At 37.8% G+C, this 22,827-nt stretch overlaps 1 protein-coding gene across 10 annotated transcripts in view; it reads right to left on the minus strand.

Moving 5' to 3' along the window:
* The window catches only part of NFIA (nuclear factor I/A), a 571,713-nt gene that overhangs the window by 40,206 nt on the left and 508,680 nt on the right, over nucleotides 1-22,827 (minus strand). For 8 of the 10 annotated variants that reach the window (XM_014549245.1, XM_005878068.2, XM_005878069.2 and 5 more), the window contains 2 exons: nucleotides 18,009-18,187; nucleotides 15,576-15,741 (listed from right to left, as the gene is read on the minus strand). In XM_014549245.1, the coding sequence (XP_014404731.1) occupies nucleotides 15,576-15,741; nucleotides 18,009-18,187 (345 nt within the window). The remainder of the gene's footprint in view (nucleotides 1-15,575; nucleotides 15,742-18,008; nucleotides 18,188-22,827) is intronic. The other 2 variants (XM_014549244.1, XM_005878066.2) reach the window with 1 other exon arrangement.

A 22,827-nucleotide genomic window follows, 5' to 3' on the forward strand; every position in this document is an offset into this window, starting at 1 on the left:
CCCCAGACCCTACACTTCAGTTTACTATTATTTTCAAGTGTCTGGAAATTTTGTTGTTGGTTTTTATATTTAGGAACTTCACTCTACTTTACTGTGGAAGAAATTCAGTGGCTTTGGTGTTTCATTGGCTCATAAATCCAAATGTACATTTTTTTCGGTGTCCTACACTTCCTTCTTTATAAATCCAAGGATTTATTCACACTCTTTCTTTGTACTAGAATTTTCACAAAGACCATTGCTTAATTTCAAATTTCTTAACATTACTTGTAAAAGGCCTAAGTTTTTTGGACTGTCTCTAAACACACATCATCTAAAAGATCAAAAAGATCTACAATTTTAAAAACACTGATAATTGAGGGAATAATACCAAATTCCTTTCCCAGATTTGTTTTTCCTTATTGATATCATCATCTGCTTCTCTTACTTTGATTTTCCATTTTACTGAAAACTGTGTAGACTCCTTGTTTCTCTGGGTAAACACATTTAGGAATAAAATTCCCACCAATCTGGCCCAAGTCCTGTTGGTCATTTCTGGGAAGAGCGAAGTCACCCACTCAGATCTGGGACGGTCATGTGGTGTGGCTGTGTCAAACCAACACCGAATAGAGGATGAACACGAGGTTCCTCTGATGCCTGCCAATCAGAAAATGTTTGCTCTAGTAGTGTTTGTGTTAGAAGGAGTGCTTCAGTAATAGCTTTATATCCAATGACCTAAATGTATGATGATGTACTGTCTAGCAATGTGAATCTATTGATTTCCTCCCTGGCCCATCCTATGTCAGAACAACTTCAACAGATTTAGGAAAAACTTCTGCATTTAGCCATTCAGTAAATACCTCTCATTCACTAGTATGGGGGAAATTTATATTTTTCAAAGCTCAGTAAAATACTCTTTATTAATTGCTTCATTTAGTCTATTGCTTTGATATGCTTGATACACTTTAATAAGTCTCAATGGAAAATTTTATATTGAAAATGATGGACTATAATTACTTGGTAGTGAATTTACCTGCTCCTAGGGCACAAAGAGAACATGGGAGAGATAAGGGAGAAAGTTAGTAGATGAAATGACCTATTAACCCTGTTTGTGGTTAGGGGGGGGAAAGCGTTCTTTCACATGTGAACAGGTAGGTAGGTTGAGAAGAAACAAAAAGCTGTGAAGAAATGCTAAGGTGGTTAATGACAGATGCTGAAACATGAGTGCTTAGTTTGATGGTCCTAGGACAGTGATGGCGAACCTATGACATGCGTGTCAGAGGTGACACGCGAACTCATTTTTTTGGTTGATTTTTCTTTGTTAAATGGCATTTAAATATATAAAATAAATATCAAAAATATAAGTCTTTGTTTTACTATGGTTGCAAATATCAAAAAATTTCTATATGTGACGCAGCACCAGAGTTAAGTTAGGGTTTTCAAAATGCTGACACGCCGAGCTCAAAAGGTTTGCCATCACTGTCCTAGGAGAACTGTGTACACAGACCTGCACAGGTCATCACAGACAAGTAGCAGGATTTCCTATGACATTTTTACCACATTGGTGACATCAGAAACATGTATGCTAAAAGGTCTCTCTCTCTCTCTCTCTCTCTCTCTCTCTCTCTGTTTGTGTGTGTGAAGATAGTTCTCTATTGAACATAGTGAATTTACTAAAACTGGAAAGGTTTGTATTGCAGCCCTTTCTCTATTTTTGTCTGACCTAAATGTTGGCATTTGAAAGAAGGTTTAGCATACAAATAATTTAGCCACTCAAAATTACTGTGAGGCTGACAATAGTATATTTTCCCTCCTTCAAGCAGGAGACAAACCTTGCAGTCTTGTTTCAAAACATCTCAGAAGGCTTTTAATGCTCTCATAGTTACTCAAACTGCTCCAAAGTTTATTCTGGTTTTTAAAAAAGAGAGCACTGGTGAGAGAAGTGGTGATGGGATTGCATCTTTTAAAAAAGTATATTACAACGACAAAAATCTGTGAATCACTGAGTACTCAAGTTATCAGATGGAACAAACGGTGCCCAGGGAAATTTATTCTATAGAAAGCTATGTTCTGGGGAAAATCAAGGACACAGGAAAAACAAGGGAAGGAAGAAAGAAATTCTGACTCATCTTCCATTATTGTAGCTACAACAGGCAGAGTGTTCACTATTACAGGATGTAGTTCCATAAATGATATAAGTTGCATCTGAGTTTCCCAAAGGATCAGTGGAATAAGGGAAGTTCTAGTGCTGAACAAAAACCTCAATTGAAACTTTTTATTAAAACAACCACTTATACCATCATGAATCAATTGTACATGCACAGCTAAGAGCTTTCAACATGAATATAAAGTCAAGTAAAGGGGGCAGTGTGGTAATTAGTTATATACAACTGTGTTTATGCTATTATATCACATTCATAGCTTTCTTAATTATAATCCTTGTCTTATTTACAACAGCAATAATCAAATGCTACAGGAAGAGCTTCAGGAAATCCAGAAAATAATTTTCTGGGAGGATTACTGCAGGCATTTTTTTAGGATTCTGGAGGAAAGATTCAAGGCATTTGAAGATTTTCTGATAAAGTCAAGAGGGAAATCAATTTGCCTCTATAATCTCATTATAAAAGTCCTCATGGCAACCATGCCTATTAGAAATCAAATTATTGATTACTTGGCTACTTCTGAAACAAAGTGCTTATTATTGTTTTTTCAGCAGCCATTTTATCTATAGGAGCAATATCACCATGGACCATTTTCTTGACATTATGGAAGAATATTCCTATAAGAATCTCCCACCAGATTTTATTTGCACGGATCTGAGCATATTTTTCCTCTCTCTAATGCATTTCTTCACATTATCCAAAAGTCTTAGTTTGGCCTAAACCACAATGGTAAATATCAAAATTCCAAACCAGAATTTGATCCACATGAAGAAAACCCCAGCCTTCTGTGTTACCCACTTATATGTATTGCTAGTTCTATATATAATCCTACATGTAGGTCAGCGATTTTCAACTGGTGTGCCACAAAAATTTTAAAATCATGCAATACCTGACTATTTAGTCAGGGGCACTGACCTCTCTTCCCTTAGACCAGCGGCTCTCAACCTGTGGGTCGCGACCCCTTTGGGGGTCAAACGACCCTTTCACAGGGGTCGCCTAAGACCATCGGAAAACACATATATAATTACATATTGTTTTTGTGATTAATCACTATGCTTTAATTATCACCAGTCCTGTGCCGGTCCTGTGCTAGGGTCACGGGGCATGCAGAGATTAAAATGAATTAAGTTTACAATGTTCAAGAAAATCTTGGTCTAAGTCTGTATTCACTCCAGGTCACCTTCCAGGTGACTATTTGTTGAGCTCCTCCTATCAGTCAGGTGTTTCAGGCACTGGGCACAGATAGACACTGTTACTCTACCCCCTCCCACTTTACAGACGAAGAAACTGAGGCTCAGAGGTTATAGTGCAGTGGTTCTCAACCTTCTTAATGCTGCGACCCTTTAATACAGTTCCTCATGTTGTGGTGACCCCCAACCATAACATTATTTTTGTTGCTACTTCATAACTGTAATTTTGCTACTGTTATGAATCGTAATGTAAATATCTGATATGCAGGATGTATTTTCATTGTTACAAATTGAACATAATTAAAGCATAGTGATTAATCACAAAAACAATATGTAATTATATATGTGTTTTCCGATGGTCTTAGGCAACCCCTGTGAAAGGGTCGTTTGACCCCCAAAGGGGTCGCGACCCCCAGGTTGAGAACCGCTGCCTTAGACTGTCAAACAAAAAAATGACAACAGCCAACACAATTGCCATCTATTGTGAATGAATCAAAATAATAACTTTTTTTTTTGTCAGATTGGCAAAAAATATATTTTCTGGTGTGCCGCAGAATCTTAGTAATTAGTTTATGTGTGCCATGAGATAAAAAAGGTTGAAAATCGCTGACTTGGCAGTACAAGGCCTGGTTAGTATGATCAGCTGGGGGAATGGTTCAAGAACAGTTCTTCCTTTATAAGCAATAGTTTTACAGGACTTCTGAGAGTGCTGGGATCTATCTCTAGGGGATTGTAAAGAGGGCAGGGAGAGTGGCAGTGATCACCCATTAGTATTGCTCTTTCTCTCTCCCTCTCTTTCTCCTTATCTCTCTCTCTCTCTCACTCGGTCTGTGCCAGGCCCTCTACTGAGCATGATGGCAGATACGGAGGTGAGTAAGACACACTGCTTTCCTCAAAATGTTAGAGTCTAATGGGGAGAGATGAGTACAGAAAATGAAAATAGGAGGACCCAAAAGTAATATAAATAAAAGTCTGTGGAATGTTAAAGGACAGAAAAGTAACACCTGGCAGGAGAACAGCAAAAGCTTTACAGAGAAGACGGAGATGGCTTCAGAGACAGGCTGGAAAAGATGCATTGGCTGACAGGTTCGGATGGATTAGTGGTCACAGAGGAAGCAGCACAAGCAAAGGAGCAGAGGTGGGAATCGGAGGCATCAATCGTGGAGGGAAAGGAAAAAAGAGGAGACGTTGCAAATTACCCTTTGCCATGCAGTAAGGGAAGATAACAATTTAAGGATCAGAGACCTGTTTGAACATGGAGGGTGGAAAAGTCTTTTGAATTTATTTTTCTTTTAAGAGAAGAAATAATTTCTAGAATAACCAAAGACACAAATTTTCATTCTAAACACCCTAAGACAACTAGTCGTCTTACTACTCTAAACCTTTTCCCTTTATATCGCAAATATCAATATGCCCTCACATGTTCCCTTGTTTTCAGTAATTCAGACATATTCACATGTGGGGAATTTCCCTCTAAAAATAAGTAGTCAAACATTCAATTGCACTCCAATAGACTTACTGGGATTCTCCTACCTTCCCAGGAATGTGCTAGTTATTAGACAGAAGTAATCAAACCAAGTTTAGGAATGCAGACTTGGACAGATCCCTGTGTTCAAATGGCAATTGCAGTAAATGTTCACCAGGGACACCTGAGAGTGGGTGAGGCAGCATTCAGCTGCAAACTGCAACAGTGAGATGACTAAATACCTAACAAGAATAATTTCTAGAATCTCCTCTTAATGCACTATGGTGTTCTTTAAAAAACAAACAAAAAAAGCCCTATGAGAAAACATCCTTATCTAAAAAAAAATGCAGAAACTGTAAGAAAATAAATTGGCTGATTTCTAAATGAACGTCACTACCGTGGACCTCACTGAGGAACTTCAACTGCACTTTTTCTTGCAAGGTCACCAAAGAAACGCTGGAGAATATCGGAGTTTCTTCCTTCAGAGAAACCTATTGGTACTGACAAGTTTACGGGGCCGAGTTAGCATTATTAATATCATTATACAGCCAAGGGAGCACAGCCTGTGTTACACATGCCCCAGTCCTCAGAGACTTAGAAATTCCCATGTGATGGAATAGATGTAGTTAACATCCAGATGTTTGAAGTCTAGGAGATAACCACACTGAATTTCCATTATTTTGATCACATCTGTGCAGTCAGTTACCTCATTCTATAATCCCTGCAAATCTTTTATCTCTACAAACAAGTTACCACCACCAACAACAAAAAGGTAGCCCTCAGGGCAAGAAATTAAAGCCTACTTATCACCAGTAAATTATTAAAGAACAACATACCCATGAGCTATCTTCCTGAATTCTAACTTTAATATATTAGCATTACTTAACATGTATAGTAACAATTTACATGACATGTCTAATGTGCCAGTAGTTCACAAAAATCATGATGAGAATCAATTCAGCCAGGTGGCCTTGCTCTGCTGGAATTTCTACATATATTAAGGATCCTCAGAGGGAGGTAGGGGTTCAAGCAACATCATGATTTGGGGTAACACAGCAGAAAGGAAGGCACAAGACAATTCATGTGTGCAGACAGAGATAAGAGGATCTGAGCAACTTGTAAACTGGTGGCACTTTGACCTTCTGTTACCAAAATCTGTGTGATAAAGAGGCACTTTACAATGAGTTCTTCCTGTACCCAGTCTACTTAAAGGTTTAAGGGTTTTTTATACATAATAATTTTAAAGGTTAAGAATACAGTCTTGTTTCAGGTCACTTAAATTTATATCTGATGGCTAATCCAAATTCTATAACTCATTTATTTTTTTATGTATACTGTGTTTTGTTCAATTGATAGAACACATGTACTGTTCAGAAGCAACAATGTATATGGGTAAGCACAGGTGAAAGTCATATTAAATAGCCACAGAAAATAAACCCTGGATTCAGCTGGGGTTTACTAAAAAAGAGAAACTTAGATCAATATATTGGATTGCTCTCTTTTGAAAGAATCCGTAGCCTCGGGAAAGGCAGTGTAACTCTGGAAACCCACTTCTGGGACTTTATCCTCAATAAATACTTAAAAGTACAGATAAAATTTGTGCTGCAAGATATTCATTACAGCATTACTTATAAGAGCAACAAATTGGAACCAAGTTACAAAGTAATGCTTCATCCATATGTTGAAATATTTTGCAGCTGTTAAAAATGTTTTAAACCCGGTTAGTGTGGCTCAGTGGTTGAGTATGAACCTATGAACCAGGAGGTCATGGTTCGATTCCTAGTAAGAGCACATGCCCGGTTTGCGGGCTTGATCCCTAGTGGGGGGTGTGCAGGAGGCAGACAGTCAATGATTTTCTTTCATCATTGATGTTTCTATCTCTCTCTCCCTCCCTGAAATCAATAAAAAATGTTTTAAAATAATGATTATCACAAGTTTATAAAATAAAATGTATATACACATTCATATATGCACACATGTATCATGATTATGTTTAAAATATATACAGAAAATAAGAGTGATCTTATGGGTGATTTTTAAATACCTTCCAGTAATTTTTAATCTTAAGTAAAATAAACACAAGTGGAACCTGAAAACCCCAAATAATGTTTTTCTTTTTGCAGTAGTGCAATGTAGTCAATAGAAAATAAGTTTTAGAACCAGAAAATCCTGGATTCAATCCATTCGGTCTCTCCCTAGAAATGTGATCTTGGCCACCCAGTTACCCTCTCTGAGCTTCTCCACATGCAGCATCCAGCATATGCTGGCACATACCTCACAGGCTAATACAAAAGTTAATGTCCTATAGTAGGAATAAGTAAAAATTATTTAGAATCACATTTCCTAACCTTTTATGAATAAGAAAAGGTATAAAATGGTAATTAATAAAAAGAGCATAAAAATGTTACATTCAGTAGGTCACCATCATCTTATATGTGTGTGTATATGCATACACAAATATACATATAACATGCACTAAAAAACTGGGGGAGAATATAGGAGAATATATTTTTTTCATGCTTTTCTATGTCTTTCAAGTTTCCAACCCTGCTGTATATTACCTTTCATAAAGGAAATCTTAAAACTTATTTGTTATCTGAAAAAGTAAAACACTGAGACCAAATCCAGTCTTGAATGGGTTAAGATACCCTAACGATGTGATCCTCCATTGTCTGCTCTTTTTTCTCACTCCTTTATAATGTTCATCTCTTACTCTCCTTTCTCCTGTTTTTGTTCCTCTGTTTTTCATCCTATTAAATGTACCCAGGAGTTTTTATTCTTGGAATTTATATAAAAGTTCTTTATAGAGTGTCTTAGGATTTTCAGAGGGAAGGTGTACGATAGCACATCTTAAAACAGTATGTGCCCTGGGAGTGTAGAAACCACTGGGCTCAGGAGTCTAACAGACCTGAGTCTGAATGCTGGTTTAGTTACAGTTTCCTCTTTTTTAAAAGAGGGCTGACAATTCTAATTTTGCAGATTTAAAATAATAATCAAATGCAACTCAGGTAATGCATAAGAAAATACCTATCAAAGTGCCCGATTTTCAATAATTATTTTTCTTTATCCTGTGCAAATTTAAACATTAAAAATTTGGATTGTGCACAGGAAGAAATACTCTGCAAAAGTATTTATGAAAAATTGTGATTTAATATAGTACATTTGTGACCAAATAATGGCTACTGAGAATGAAAATGCTAACTTTGTACTAAATTCTAGACTATCTGTGAGACTCTCTAGACTCTTTACCAGAAACAGCACACATTCTTGCTATTATACTTAAAGTTCAGGTTAGTGTAGTTAAAATCTAGGTGTATAAAAAATTGTCAAGGCTTTTATAGGATTTTATGGACCCACCCCTTACCCACTACCACATGTGTGAATTTTGGGCACTGTAGTGATTAGACAAATATTTTAAAAAATAACAAAATCATTATGTATGATTTAAAATTTAATAATATCTTTGATCCTCATTGACTAAGTACCAAAGAGCTATCCCTCAACAAACAAGTTTCTGTCCTTTGACACACAATCAAGTGTGTATATATATCCCCCACTCTACAGTAGTATTCTATACACACTTCTTAGCACTGACTTAATATAATTCAAAGATTATGCCATGAATTCATATAGACCATCTCTTTATTTTTAAAAGGTTCCTAATATATATAATATTGGTGAATATGTAGGTATTACCAATCTTTTATTAAAATCAATGTTGCAATGAATACTTGAGATATGTCTTTGCTTACATATCCTATGATATGCATGGCTTACATTTAAAATTTACGTATATATATATGAAAAACTAAACTGTCCTCTGAAGAGGTTGAACTAACTTTCAGTCCAACAATCCTGGAGAATGAAGGAAATCTGCCTCCGCTAGCATTTCCTATTTTTCACCTCTTTGCTGTTACTGTTTTATCTCCTTCCACATTTTCTGCTCTCTTTCTTTCCCTAATAATAAGAATTACTCTCAGCAACAGAAACCAATTCATACTAAAGTATAAATGACCACTAACACCTACCTCTATATTTCTCTCATAGAGTTTTCACTGCTAACAAATGGAAACTTTGGGCTAAAGCAAACATACTCATAGGATGCTGTAGCCAAGAGTATGAACTACAGGTTCAAGGTGGCTGGATATGAATCATGGCTGGGTGTGAATCATGATGTGGCTACACCTGTCTGAGTGATCTTGAGAAAGTTATCTTATCTCTCTCTCTCCTTGTCTTTCTCAATTAAGGTATTTACATTTTAAAGTATTTATTTCATAGACTTACTGTGAAGTTTCAAACAAGAGAATACGTATGAAAACATTTTTAAAGTACTTGACTATTAGTAAAAGCTCAATACTTTACTGTTATTAACTTCAGACATGAGCAGGTAGTTCTGGCTCCTAGGTAACCAAAAATCTTGTCACATTGCTTTGTACTTAGTTTAGTTACAGTATGAGGAAGTAAAAAGAGCTGGCAAGGTCTGTGTTTCAGTCCCTTCCAAGCTACAAGGAAGCACAATCTTGGGAAAGTAACCTCCACTTTCTATGGTAATCTCAATTTCCTTATCTATAAAATCCTGACCTCATAGGAGTCTTAGGAAGCCGAACGAAAGAATGTATTTGTGTAAAAGAGCTTTGCAACCAAAAAAGCATTGAACATATGTTAATTATTATACTAGAAAATTTCCATTCCAGTCAGAGATTATTGTTATATTCTTAGTTAACAGATTCATATTCATTCATCAGAGATATAAAAATAAGTGATAAAGGAAACTTATTACATGTTTCTATTTTAATAAAATTCTAGTTTAAAAAAATCAAAAGTTCATGGCTAAGAAGTCATGGACTAAAAAGTTTATGCATTTTTAAAATTGAATTTTTGTGTTCCTAATTAATTTTAAAAAGGAAAATATTAATGCTATATCTTCCTTCATGATTCAAAAGTGTTTTTTCTTTCCATTGTAGTTCCAGGCTATGATGCCAATTTTCAATTTCTTTTCTAGAAAAGTCCATTTTTATAATGTGATGTTGGTGTCAACCAATATAAAAACTGGATCTTACAATACAATTAAGAAAAAGAACAGTGAATTTTGAATGATCATACCACAAATAGACCCAAATGTAATGAGAGATTTCTTCTATTCTTGAGCTGTTGTTCCCATTCATTGTATTACATGTTTGAAAAGGAGTCCCTTACCAATTAATGAGATGATGCATATGGAAAAACTCAGTAAACTGCAAAGAGCTGCAACAGGCAGGATGTTAATATAATTCGTTTCACCAGGAAGATACCTAATAGGCATCTCAATCATGGTCAAACCAAATTTGATTCCCACCCCTCACCCAGAACTGCCTTCCTGCCATTTTCCCATCTCAGTTCATGGCAACTCCATCTTTCCAGTTGCTCAGGTCAGAAACCTCAGGAGTTACTGCTGATTTCTCTAGGTTTCTTTTCTCAACTTATATCTAATGTGCCAGTAAATTCTATCAGCTTCACCTTTAAAATATTTCTCACCACCCCTGCAGCCCCTACATTGGTGCAGGTCATTAGCAACCCTTGCCTGGATTATTGCAACAGGGTGCCACCTGCTCCTCGTGTTTGTTTCCTCCATTGTATTTACTTATAATTATTGGTTGTCCCATCCCTCAAGAATGCAAGCTCCACAAAGGAAGGGGGCTGTCTGTTTTGTTCACCTTTGCATCCCCTGTGCCTAGAATAGTGGCTGTCATGTAGAAGACACTCATATTTACTGAAAAAAAAAAATCCAGGCAGCCTCTTAACTGGTCCCCCTGCTTTAATTCTTATCCCCCTGCAATCAATTTCTAACAAAGCCTTCAAAGTGTTTCTATTAAAACCTAGGTAGTCTCACTCTGCTATTCCCATCTAACTCACAGCAATTGCCAAAGTCCTTACAATGGCCTATAAGAACTTACATTATTTGTCCTCCGAGCTCCCAAACTCATCCACTGAGCTCTCTGACCTCTCCTCCTCCTACTCTTTCACCCATCCCTCACTTTGTTCTCACCACTCTGGCCTCTGGGCTGTCCCAGGCTGCACTGGCTGTTCCTTCTGTTTGGAAAACTCTCCCTATAGTTCATGGCTCACCCTCTCATTCCTGTGAGGTCCGTTCAAATTTCCCTGCTCAGACAGGCTTTCTCCTACCACCCTGCTTATAGCTGTATCCCACCCCCACTACTCCTCCCTTCTGCTTTATTTTCCTATGTAGCACTAACATATCACCATCTGACATCATTCCTACCTATTTTATTTACTATTTTGTTTTCTGTCCTCTCTAAAATAAAAAGCTCCATACAATCAGGGATTTTTATCTCTTTCATTTCCTGCTGAATCATAGCACCTAGAACACTGCTTGGCATGTAGTTGATGGTCAATGATAACTCTTTACTAAATGAATGAAAGCACTGACATCCTCTCACTGGGTATTAAAACCCACAAAGGTAGTTAGTCAGCAGGATTAAAACACACCCATTGGGAATTACTCTACAGGTTATCCCTTCTATTTGTCATGGTATCCTAAAGAGGTCCGGCATAGTACATCAATCTTTCTCCAAACTAATCAACAGTACAATAGCTTTCCTTGAGAGAGAGCAGAACTGTTACTGGCACCCTTACTCTTCTTCTTTTTTTTTTAGGGCACAGGTAAGGATTTCCCCCCATTATAATGTATTTATTTCATAGGTAGATTTCTCCCCAAATCTGCCTTACCCTGTCTTTCTGGCCACAGTTGCAAAGTTGAGTACTGGTGCCAGAGGCAACTGATTAGTTTAAAAATACATATTCTGCTTTAGGCTGGCATCCATTTGTATTTCATTATAAGAGGATATTGAAATAATGCCTTGGACTTTTAACTGTCTACAGCACAGCACATCTGTCTCCCCAGTTCATCCTGACACTCAGCCTGGGAGAGTGGCTAGAGCAGTTAGTGTTATTCCCATTAACAGGTAAGGGAGTCGAGGCCCAGAAAAGTTGGTAATACAGGAGACCCTGGGCATGATTTCCTACTTTTACCTTTAAGCTCTTTTTACTTGAAAATCAAATGTAGACATACTATTGGCATTGAACATCTGTACTTAATACCCTGTCATGATGTTTCTTCTGGCTAAAGTTGAGCTCTAATACACTGATAAAGATAAACAGGATCCAACTATCCTGTGGTTTTAATTTCTAAGAAGGTACATAATTTATGAAACTATATTTTCCCTCAATTTTTATCCAGTAGTAATCCAATTTTAGACACATCCCAATCCACAAACTGGTTTCTGAAGAAAAGTTCTGTCTTCTCTCTCAGACGTAAAACACCAGAATATTATCCCTACTAAATGACTTAGTAGTCACCCCCTCCAAAAAAACCTTTACCTCAGGCCCTGCACCTGGACCAAACTCCCTCTCCCAAGTCCTCCTGTAGCACCCATGCCTGCCTTTGTCCCATGTTGCCCATGAGAACCATCCGTTTACCAGAAGTTTCCCTTTATAAATCCCATATTTCTTTAGAGTGGGATTAACTGTCTCTGTATCCCAAGCAGTTAACTCAGTTATTGGCACATGACAAGTGTTCACTATTTGAAGGCTGAATGAAGGAAGGTAGACATCAAAGACAAATGTTAGAGGAGGAGGTGGGGGCTACTTAATGCCTACTATTTCTTCCCTTGCTTACACCGTGGTCCCTCTCCACTCCCTCACTCATTGTATAGATTGGAAGTAGAAACTGGACTGTCCCACCCCCTTCCTTGCCTCTCTCACATAGGGAGACAGGTGCTGACAGGAAGCACATAGCCATCATCTCTACATGGAGGGCAGATCCTATGTAGCAAGGCCTGCAATGGTCCAGCACTTCCAGTGATGGGTAGATTTGTCTGTGTAATTCGGAAGCACATTTGCTCAGAGTTATAAACTATATTCTCTAATACTAGAGGTTACAGCCTGGTCTTCCATCTCATTTTTTCTTGTATTTTATTTATCAATTGGTTCAGAAATCAGGGTATAGAAGAGGATGTTTTGTGGGGGTCCTTAAACCCCTTCTCAACGTGGACCAGTAGGTGTTGAGATTTTTAATTGGAGAGGTTTCTCCTATGCTAAATGACAGGCCTCCCAGACTATCACTGTCGTATTGATAAGGGAGAAGATAGTAAGCGATATGTAGCTGCAAAACAACACCTTGTTGTGAATTCAACAGACCCCAGGAAAGCCCAGAAATAAAGGGCTAAATCTATGATGATAAAAACTTTTCTATGTCATCAATAGAACATTTTGTTTTGTCTACATTTCTAGAATCCTATGATTCAAAAAGTAAGTATAAAATTACCTATATCAAACTTTAGGCCTCTCTCTAGATAGTCTCCTTTCTCTCACAACTTTTAAACACTGTTCCTATAAACATGTAACTCTATGAAATGAATTTTTAAACAAGTCAGAGAAATAACCACCCCCAAACTCTATTAAAATCTAGTCACTGGGGATATTGGCTTATAGATTGGCATTTTGAGGCTGGGCATGAGAGGATGACAGGTTATCTTCTTATACAAGGCATTTGATTCAATTCAAGGACTGGAGTCCCGAACTGTGGACTCAAAAAGGCATGCACCTGATTTAAGTGTTGAGTAGCTTCTACACATTCTAAAGACATATTTCACCATTACCCAGCCTGGAGCCTTTCACTGATAATAAAATGCTCCAATTGATTTGGCAGTGGTGCTTATCACGGCTGATTTCATACAATCCTGCCAGGTAGGTATTGTCAACCACATCTTACAGATGAGAAAACTGTGATTCAAGGAGAAACTAATAATTTGGAAGGTGGGGATTTGAGCCCCTATCCTCTGGACTTCAATACCTGCACATGGTATTTCTGCTCTTCTGCAGGGACTCAGAAAAGTCCCAGCCCCATTACTAGATAATACACAATGAATGCATGAAACATTGAATTGAGAGTAGAAGTGAGGATATGTTTATATAGAATAGGTAGAATATTACTACCAGGGTTTTAAAGGACTGTGTCATTGTCCTGTGTAGGCAGGGAAAAGTGGAACAGAAAAGTGGGACACAGAGGCATGTGGCTGCCAATCTGTAAGCCAATATACCCAGCGACTAGATTTTAATAGTTTGGGGTGGTTATTTCTATGAACTGTTTAAAAATTTTACATTAATATTCAATAAGCAGGACACACCTATGAGCCTCTGCTTCTCAGAAACTTCTTTCTAAGCTGAGCTTCCGAGATCTGTAGACCAAAACCAAGCCTAGTTTGCTTCCTATGTCATTATTCTCCCTCTTTCTCCTTTGCTGAAAGTGTTGAACAACTTTTTACCAAGAGAAGTAAGTCTCCCCAAAATTATCCCTGGACCCTCAACATTTTTTTTCTGTAAAACCAGAATCCATGCTCGATGCCATGCACTTCTGCATGTATTATCAAACTGAATAAGTACTAGATAACCCAAAGCTTACTCTCAAACACATGTCCATGAGGGACTCTAGACATTTTGATTCAGTGTCCCCAGAATTAAATCTAATGAACACAGTATCAACAGAGGATCATTTCTCCTCTTTGGCACTTTCCCACCTGCAAACAATACCAACACTGACAGGTAAGGAAGCTGAGAGGCCTGACTCATCCTTCACTATACTCATCTAAGTGGTAGCCCAATCCCAAAGCTCATGTCTACTAAACACCCTCCTCGAGCTTTCCTCCATTCAGCTTCTATAACTACTGCTCAAGTTCTTGATCTTAACACTTCTTTCCTGGTCTACTCTAATAGTTTCCTCAGTAGATTCCTTGTGTCCAGTCTCACCACCTTTGAAGATCTCTTCTTAGGGTCACTGTCACAGTTCCTAACCTTTCCTACACACTCCAATCCCTCTGTAAAGCTTTAGGGAAGGTGCTCATCACACTCTTTGTCAAGATTAGGCAGTCCATCCATCATCTGAAAGTATGCTTCCAGCCATCATTATTTTTTGTCATTGTTCCAGGTACTAATAAAAATCAACTTTGTGTGTTCTATCCTCTTGTGATCTCTAAAATATCAGGAGAACTGTTCTCTTTCTAATTCTTCAAATAACAATCCATATAATCCAAAAAGGTTTTGAAATTCTATATTGTCTGACCACACGTCCCAGATGATTCAGAGAAGAACGAAGTGTTCTTTTCTCTTTCCATCCACTTCTACCTTTTATCTCCTCCCCCTTCCCAGCCTCGCCAACCAACTGCCATGACCACTAGCTCATCAGATCTCTTCTGCCAGGCTCTTACTTTTGGTGAATGTTTAATGTACATATCTTTGCATCGCTACTTTGGTCTAAACTTTTTTTCCCATTTGATGTGTGAGGTGTTTAACCTTCACACTCATCAAGTGCATTTCTCTGGGACTGTAAGTCACTGGAAGGCAGGGCTGTACAGAAGTATGAGGAAACTTTTTGCTAATAAAGATTCATTCAAGTAGATTCTGTTTGATAATCATGAGGGTAGCATTCAAAGCCACGTAAATGAAATGCAAAATTTAATAGTTCATAACTTGCTTTCAGTCCTGGGAATGCAGTTACACCATTTTATTCACCCAAACACCCAATCATTTCCACATTTGGAGTAGTTGGTAGTACCCTAGAGTGGTGTTGACGTTGATCTGGTCTTGGTTCTGCAAACTCATGCTCTGACCATTGTTGGGGATCTGTGACTATCACTAGAGTCTATGCAGAGACAGACTAAGCTTAGGTGTGGATCCAAGTGCACAGAGCCTCATCAGTGACCGACGCCTTGTCTCAGCCATACTTACTTGGTGAGGTGGGGGAGGCTGCACCTCCTTCTGTTGACGTGGTTGGAGGCTTTGTGTCTGGCACCGGCAGAGGCACAGGCCTGGCCATTGGTGGTGGCGGCGGCGGTGGCAACATTGGGGTGGGAAGGAATGGGTTGTGCACTTTGCCTTGGCTACTCCCATTGGGCTACAAGGGTGGAAACAAAACAAAACACACACAAGAAAGAGAAGAAACAGACATGAACCATTAGCTGCTTCTTAAAACAAAAGATTCATTAGGCAGCATTTATGTAAATTACTAAGTATTCTAGCTACTTGAATTCTTCCATAAGAGCATATGGGTTGCTGGGTTGTTCTTAAGGCATTCCACAAAAGCATAGTCTTAGGTGTACCTGCTCAGTGCATCCTAAATTTATTTTTTGAATTCCGTTAACCTTCTTTGCATCCGGTTCTGTAAAATGACCTGCCAACTTTTGCTTGGAATGTTTCAATTCTGTATTAACTCCTATCTTTGTCATCATGCTCATGATTATTAAATATTTATTTAATATATAAGTGTTTATAGATTGCAGAATTATTCTATTATGTCTATTTATATAGATATAGTAAAGTTGCCTAAATGTGCATTTGAGATAAAAAATATTTTATTTCCACTCCTCAAAGTTGATATTATATAACATTTAATAAATATGTTAAGTGAACATTAAATACTTCTACACATATTGTATAACATCAGGCACAGAAACTTTAAAATTCAGCTGTCAAAATTCTGCTATGAAAAAAAATCACTTCTAATTTTGATTTAAATGATATAAGCATATGCCATGAAGAGTCATATTTATTTAGCTGCCTGATGTTAGAACAATCAAATAACAGCTCTTTAACAAAAGAACATTTCCCTCTGAAGAAAGCAATAAAATCCATTTTATTTTTAAGTTTTTCCAAATGGTCCCATGAAGAGAACTGCCTCATAGCCTATAAAATGTGGATCAAAATGCAAAACTGGGCATTTGACAGTTATATAGGATGGTGTCAAGACTATTAAAAAAAGTTAGAAATGTAAAGGTCAGATGCTTGATACTGGCGATCACTTCAGCTTTTTCATGGTTTCCCAGGTGGCCTTTCTGACTCCAGACTTCAGTGACACTCTTCGACTGGCAATAACAGCTCATATTTAGGCTCCAGACCCGAATCAAAATTCAGTTGAAAGAGATGCTGTTGTCCTAGCTTTTAAGCTTAAGCTTAATGATTCTGCAGAGGCAGTTTCACTCCCTCATCGACATTCACTTAGATATTTAGAATTGCTCCTCAAAGACTATCTCGTCTGACGATCAGAATGCTATGCTTTCTTGCCAACAAACTTGCCTGTGTGTTATTTCTGAGTGGGCTAAAAGTCCATAAGTGAACTCTTTAGAATGAGCCAAGCAAATGAATACACAAGCAAAAAGAAGAAAGGCACCATATTGATTTGTTGTCTAGACAGAAATGTATCTGCTAACACATCACCAGACATTAGTCAAAGCTGCCTATTCTGTCTCAGAGATGCAGAATCAGGTGTTTCTGCAAGGGAAGAAAATCAGTGGTAGGGCAGTGTGATATAACACTTTAAACCAGGCAATAATAATTACGGCAAATCTGTGGCTTCATGTGCAGTTACTAGGAGAAAAGGGAAATCACATTTAGCTTTATGCTGGTCATTATTTACTAGTCATTAGTCTTATTATCGGCCTTGGGATACAGCTATCCATTGTAAACATGTAGTTCCAGAGCTGAAATAAAATTCGTGATTTTTAAAAATTACTTTTACATTTGGAATACTATTTCAAACTGTGATTGTTTGGTTTGAGAAAAAATAAATAAAAACATTCATTTGAAACTACTGAATCCTGTTCAGCTTTATACAAAGATAAGTGGGAAAGATAACTACTTGCAGAAATAACAAACCATAATAAACTGTACTTCTAGCATCTTGAGTTCAAGTACTGGTCAACTTGATCTAAAGTGTTAGAAGACTGTATTTTTAAAAAATATCAACTTAGTTGATCTGAAACATCTGTGTCCCCTCCGCCCCCTAGCTCTCCCTACCACCCCAAACCATTATTTAAAATTATTTGGTCTTTCTATTTTGCTAACTCAGTGAGCCCTAGGGTTAGGATGCATGAGGTGGAATTATCAGCCCACGGACCTTGGAAGGTTACAGAGTTCACCCTCGAGATGATTTATATCCGTAAACTTGACAGTTGCGAACTTAACACAAACACTGTTTTTAAACCCTGGCCAATCACTCTTAGGGTAAGTTAACTTTCCCACAATCTAGAATAAATATGACATTTGTCTGCAGTCAGTCAGCACAACATTAGAGCACAATGTCACATGGTCATAAGGTCTCCCCTTGTTATTTTTACATTCGGTTAATATTTCTAAAGAAATTAGAAAAAAAAGAGGTTTCCTTACATTGAGGAACCCCACCTGTCCAGCCTGCTGACCAGCATCAGGGCAGACAAGTTGGACAAACTCTTTCAGCGTCTCCTGAGGGTGATAGCGGATGGCCGGGTGTGAGAAGTAAGGCCCAGGCTGCTGGATAATGGGTGATGTCGGAAAATGAAGAGTCGATGGTGTTGCATGTGGACTTGCTGGTGGGAAAGAAAACGTCACAGTTAAGATGAGAAAAGATATGCTTTGCCACAGCTTTTAAACCGATTCAACTTGTTTAAAAAAAAATTCTTCTCCTGACCCAATTCATGGCATAGCTCATGTGACCGAGTTTAACACTGGAAAGGTCTGACCGACTTTCTTCCTTAAGGCTCTAAGACAAACATGGAGATTAGATGAGGGTAGAGTTTCAACCTGTCTTTCTATTTTCAGTGGACATGAGTTATAAAGGCATTAATAATCCTTGGTGAAGCTGAAGATTATTCATTACCTTAAGAGCTCTTTTAATGAAGCAAGCAATAAAAAATGTATTTGGTAGATTAGACCTGATTTAACTGACATTACATATGACAAATTCGAGTGTGCACATATGGATCCCCTTTCATGCTGAGCTATCCATAGACAATAATTCATTGTTAAAGCTCTTATACCCCTTTCAAGGAAATTTCTAGGGACCAATTCAGGATGAAATTTTTTGAAGTATGTAGTAAATGATCACTTAATGAACCTGTGCAATTTGGGTGCCTCACTTTACATGGAAGGTTTTTTGTCATCTTTTCTTTTTTTTCCCTATCTAAAGCCAAACTTGAAAATGCATAATGTTAGAGCAAGGGGACCCACAGGCTGAGTAGCCAGTGACCCTGCTAAACTGTTGGCCCTCTGCTCATAAGAACTGATAAAAGACTCTGAAAACTATTATCCCTTATATTAGAACCCTGCTAAATCTCACTGGCACAGAAAGAAGCTTGCATTAGATTAAAAAACGTATGTGAGGTGCTGAATAATTTTTCTGAGAGCACTGCTGTCCTTCAGTTGGAAGGGTGATCAATAAAATCTGCTGCAGGTAAGGGCAGCCCATGGAGAGGGCTGAAGATACTCAAAGCAAGTAATGCCAGGACAGCAGCTCACATTTCTCAATGAGGGCCAAGGAACAGATCTCAAGTAAACGCAGATAAGAGTTTTTATCTTTTCTTATTTTTATTTAAATTCAAGAGGCTCCTGCAAAGAGAAAACAGAGGAATACCCAGATTTTTGGAGAATGTGGTTTTCCTAATACTGAGAAGAACTCATAAAACTGAAGTGAAATCTAAGCAAGATAGGCCACGCCTTCCACCACTCCATATTGGCACAGCCAAGGACTGACTATAAGAAAGGATGCATCCCTAAGAATCCCTGGATGTGGGTTCTTTGCTCCTAACTGGGATATCTTTAGGATTGGGGCATTTTCTGAATAATAATTGAGATGGTTAGGATTTTGAGATTCAGAATGACATATGTAGTTTTTAAAGAGTTGAAAGATGGTTTGGAGTAGTGACAACAGTCCAGTTCATCTCTTGTAGATGACTTGATGGGACCCTTTCATTCACGCAACCTTTAATCTAGCCAGTGAGTATTCACAGGCTCCTACTTTGGACTTGGGATACAACATTGAGCCAACACAAATTCTTGTATTCTTGTCTTCAATCATACAACTGAGGGCATCTTGAACATAACCTATTCAAACCAGAATTCTTGTCACCTTCCACCCCTCAGACTTGCTCTTCTTCATTTTAGTAAATAGTTTTTCCATCCATTTAATGATTCACTGTCATATCCCCAGAAACTGTCTGGCACCCAATAATTATCTATTGAAGGTACCATGAATGTTTGAATACATGAGTGGTACAGAAATGAATACAATCACCATGTAAATAAATATGGACTTAAAACTTTGGTGTGTGTTTTTTCACCTGCCAAAAATCCAGGGAGCTTATAGACAAACTGATCAAACTTAGGACTTCATATAATGTATGATAAATGTTGGGAGCCATATGGTTTCTGAATTAAAACCCACACGCTAAAAAGTTAATTAGTTCTGGTCATCTTTTAGTCTGCCAATTGTGCTACTGGCTTTAAAGAACCAAAGGAATTTTCTTTTTCCATCTGATATGGTATGTTCTTCCTTGCTGGTAGCAAGAAACTTTGACCCAGTGCCCTACATTTGACTAAATAGTTTTTAGTTAGGGATAGAATGTGGCATTTCCCCAAGGAGGCTGGGGATGTACTGAGCATAACAAAATGATATACTCAACTTCTGTAGCATGTCAATGACAATAGTGGCTACTCCATTGTCAAGAGCCCCTGGGAGGCTGACCTTAATAATAAAGTGGCACTGCTTCAGGTGCTCAATAAAAAGTGACGAATGATTGTTAGATCATGAAATCGTGGTGGCCAACAGAGAATGATGCCCAGCAGAAAATATTCACTGGAGCAAAGACTGGACAGATCAACGTTAAAGGAACTTGATAGAGGAAACAATTTGATAGGATCTTGTAATGCCTCCCTTACCTGTTAATAAACCTCCTCACCTTCTTTGTGTTGTTGTTAAATATGTAAAAGAAAACCATGATCAACTTAAATTTAGACCTTAGCTTCTTGGTTTTGTTTTACATAAAACAATTTATTCACTTTTTCCTTGTGGCATAGAATTTATTTGAACCCAAACCGGAGAATACATGGTACTATTTGGAGTTAATTCTACAATGACTGACTTATAAGGATCAATTAATTCCTAATTAATACCAGGAAATCACTTAGCCTGTAGTTTCAAATTAGACAATTGCTGAGTGTGCATTTCAAAGGGTCATCCTTCACAACCCCTACTTTCTCATGTCTCAGACTTTCGGGCTCAGCCACAGTTCACTGTAGGACTGGACATAAATCATTCAAGACCCCGACCTTTAATTTCTTCAAATAGAAAATAATTGTATTGCAGACATTGCAAAGATCTGTTAAATGTGATGAATATATGCTATTTTTCTGGATAACCTGCTACGCTTCTGAACAATGAGAGCCATAAGGTTCCTGCATTGCTCTGAAGTGCAGACTTAACATTTCAACATGGTGTCAATTTGGTTTTTCTTCTTTCCCATTTCTTGTTTTCTCTCTTTAATATTGAGTTAGATGTATTTAGTGTCCCTAAGTTTTTGTCTAAATAGTCTAAAATTATTTTTAGAAGGTATCAATGGGGTTAAATGAATGGATCAACCAATAGGTCAATTAGTAAAATTCATTAAATGTATTTTGAGATTGTCAGACCAGGCCCTATAAAAGAGGAACTAGCACTAGGAATCTGGCATGGTGATAATGCAATGCACAAAGAATGGTGTGAGTCCAAAATTTTGATGGAGAAAAACATCTCTTATGGATGTGTGTGTGTGAGCAGTTGACACAATAAAAAATTATAGCACATTATGTAAATGCATATTTAGAGCCTTTAAAATGTGCATTATTTACTTGAAAGTCAATAAAGGCTTTTCTCAAGTGGTTACAGTTTATTGCAGTGCATCCATCTGTATCCATGTTGATGTTAATACAATTTTGTGTATTAAAAGGCACTACAAAATTGGCTGCTTCTGGGGTCTAATACTCTCAGTCCCCTAGGCCAGGAGCGGCAGCGTGTCAGAAACACGCCCCTCTGGATGGATCTCACTCCTGGTTTAAACTTTAACCACAGGCCAGACTTATTTAAAGCAACTGCTTGGGCTTTTCACAGAGAATACAAATAAGATGGGAAGGAAGAAAATTAGATCAGGTTTCTTGGCTGGAATGTCACTGCCTACATATTCTGAACAAACTTACCACAATTAAAGAACAGAGAACCAGAATTTCCCAAAGGGTGTAGGGCTCAGTTATTTATTACAAAATGATCATATGACTGGATACTTAGTACAAAAAGAAAGCAGGTCAGGCAGGTTAGTTTACTTGTTTACACACCCCTACCATTCAATTCTTTAAAGTTCTCTCTGGGTTTTAGTTTTGAAGAGATAATTTTAAAATGTAATAATATTTAATATATATATTTATTTAACTTAAAAATGCTTCCTCTTTTAAATTAGAACTGGGGAAGGAGAAGGACAAGGTCATTACTATACTATTTTATGCTGAGAGACTTCTATGATCCAATAAGTGATTCTTAGTGTGAGAATCCACTACATGGAGGTTATAGGTGCCTTTAGACACATTCTAGCTGGAAGAAGATGATGTCATGGAGGTGTGGCCAGATGGGTTTGGAACCTTGTATTTCACTCTATGTTTTAGGGAAGAAAAAGAGATAAAAAGCAATCCTTCCTTACAATTTTCAGCAGTTCTGCCCAAACTCAACCTCTAAGAATTATAATAACCCTCCCATATTTTTCCTCAAACTGAAATTTCACAGGTTGAAATATGTTCTTCTATTTAACCCTGGCATTGTCTTAATATCTTTCCTTCTTGTCTGTGAACTGTTGCAGATTCTCACAGATTAAACAGAGACTCGGATTCTTCTCATGTTAGCATTTGCTTCCTGGCACCGGCCCTTAAATCCTGGTCTCCGAGCTATGGGCAGCTCTAGAGAAAAGCTCTCCAGGGAGTGGCACAAACAATAAAATCTAATCCCCCTTCAGGTGCGGTGTGCTCTTACGGCAGTGCTATGCAAGACCTTCTTCCTCGCCCCCCCCCCCCCCCCCAGAAAGGAATGACCAATCCTACATCTTGGCAACTGCAAAACTTCAGTCTCACCATTAATGAAGACAACAGGTGAGTGGCCACACTGCTTCTCTCTGTTAGCACTGTTACAAAAAAAGACTCATCTACCTTCTGC

This window comes from Myotis brandtii, unplaced genomic scaffold (assembly GCF_000412655.1).
Source record: "Myotis brandtii unplaced genomic scaffold, ASM41265v1 scaffold540, whole genome shotgun sequence".
NCBI classification, from domain to species: Eukaryota; Metazoa; Chordata; class Mammalia; order Chiroptera; family Vespertilionidae; genus Myotis; species Myotis brandtii.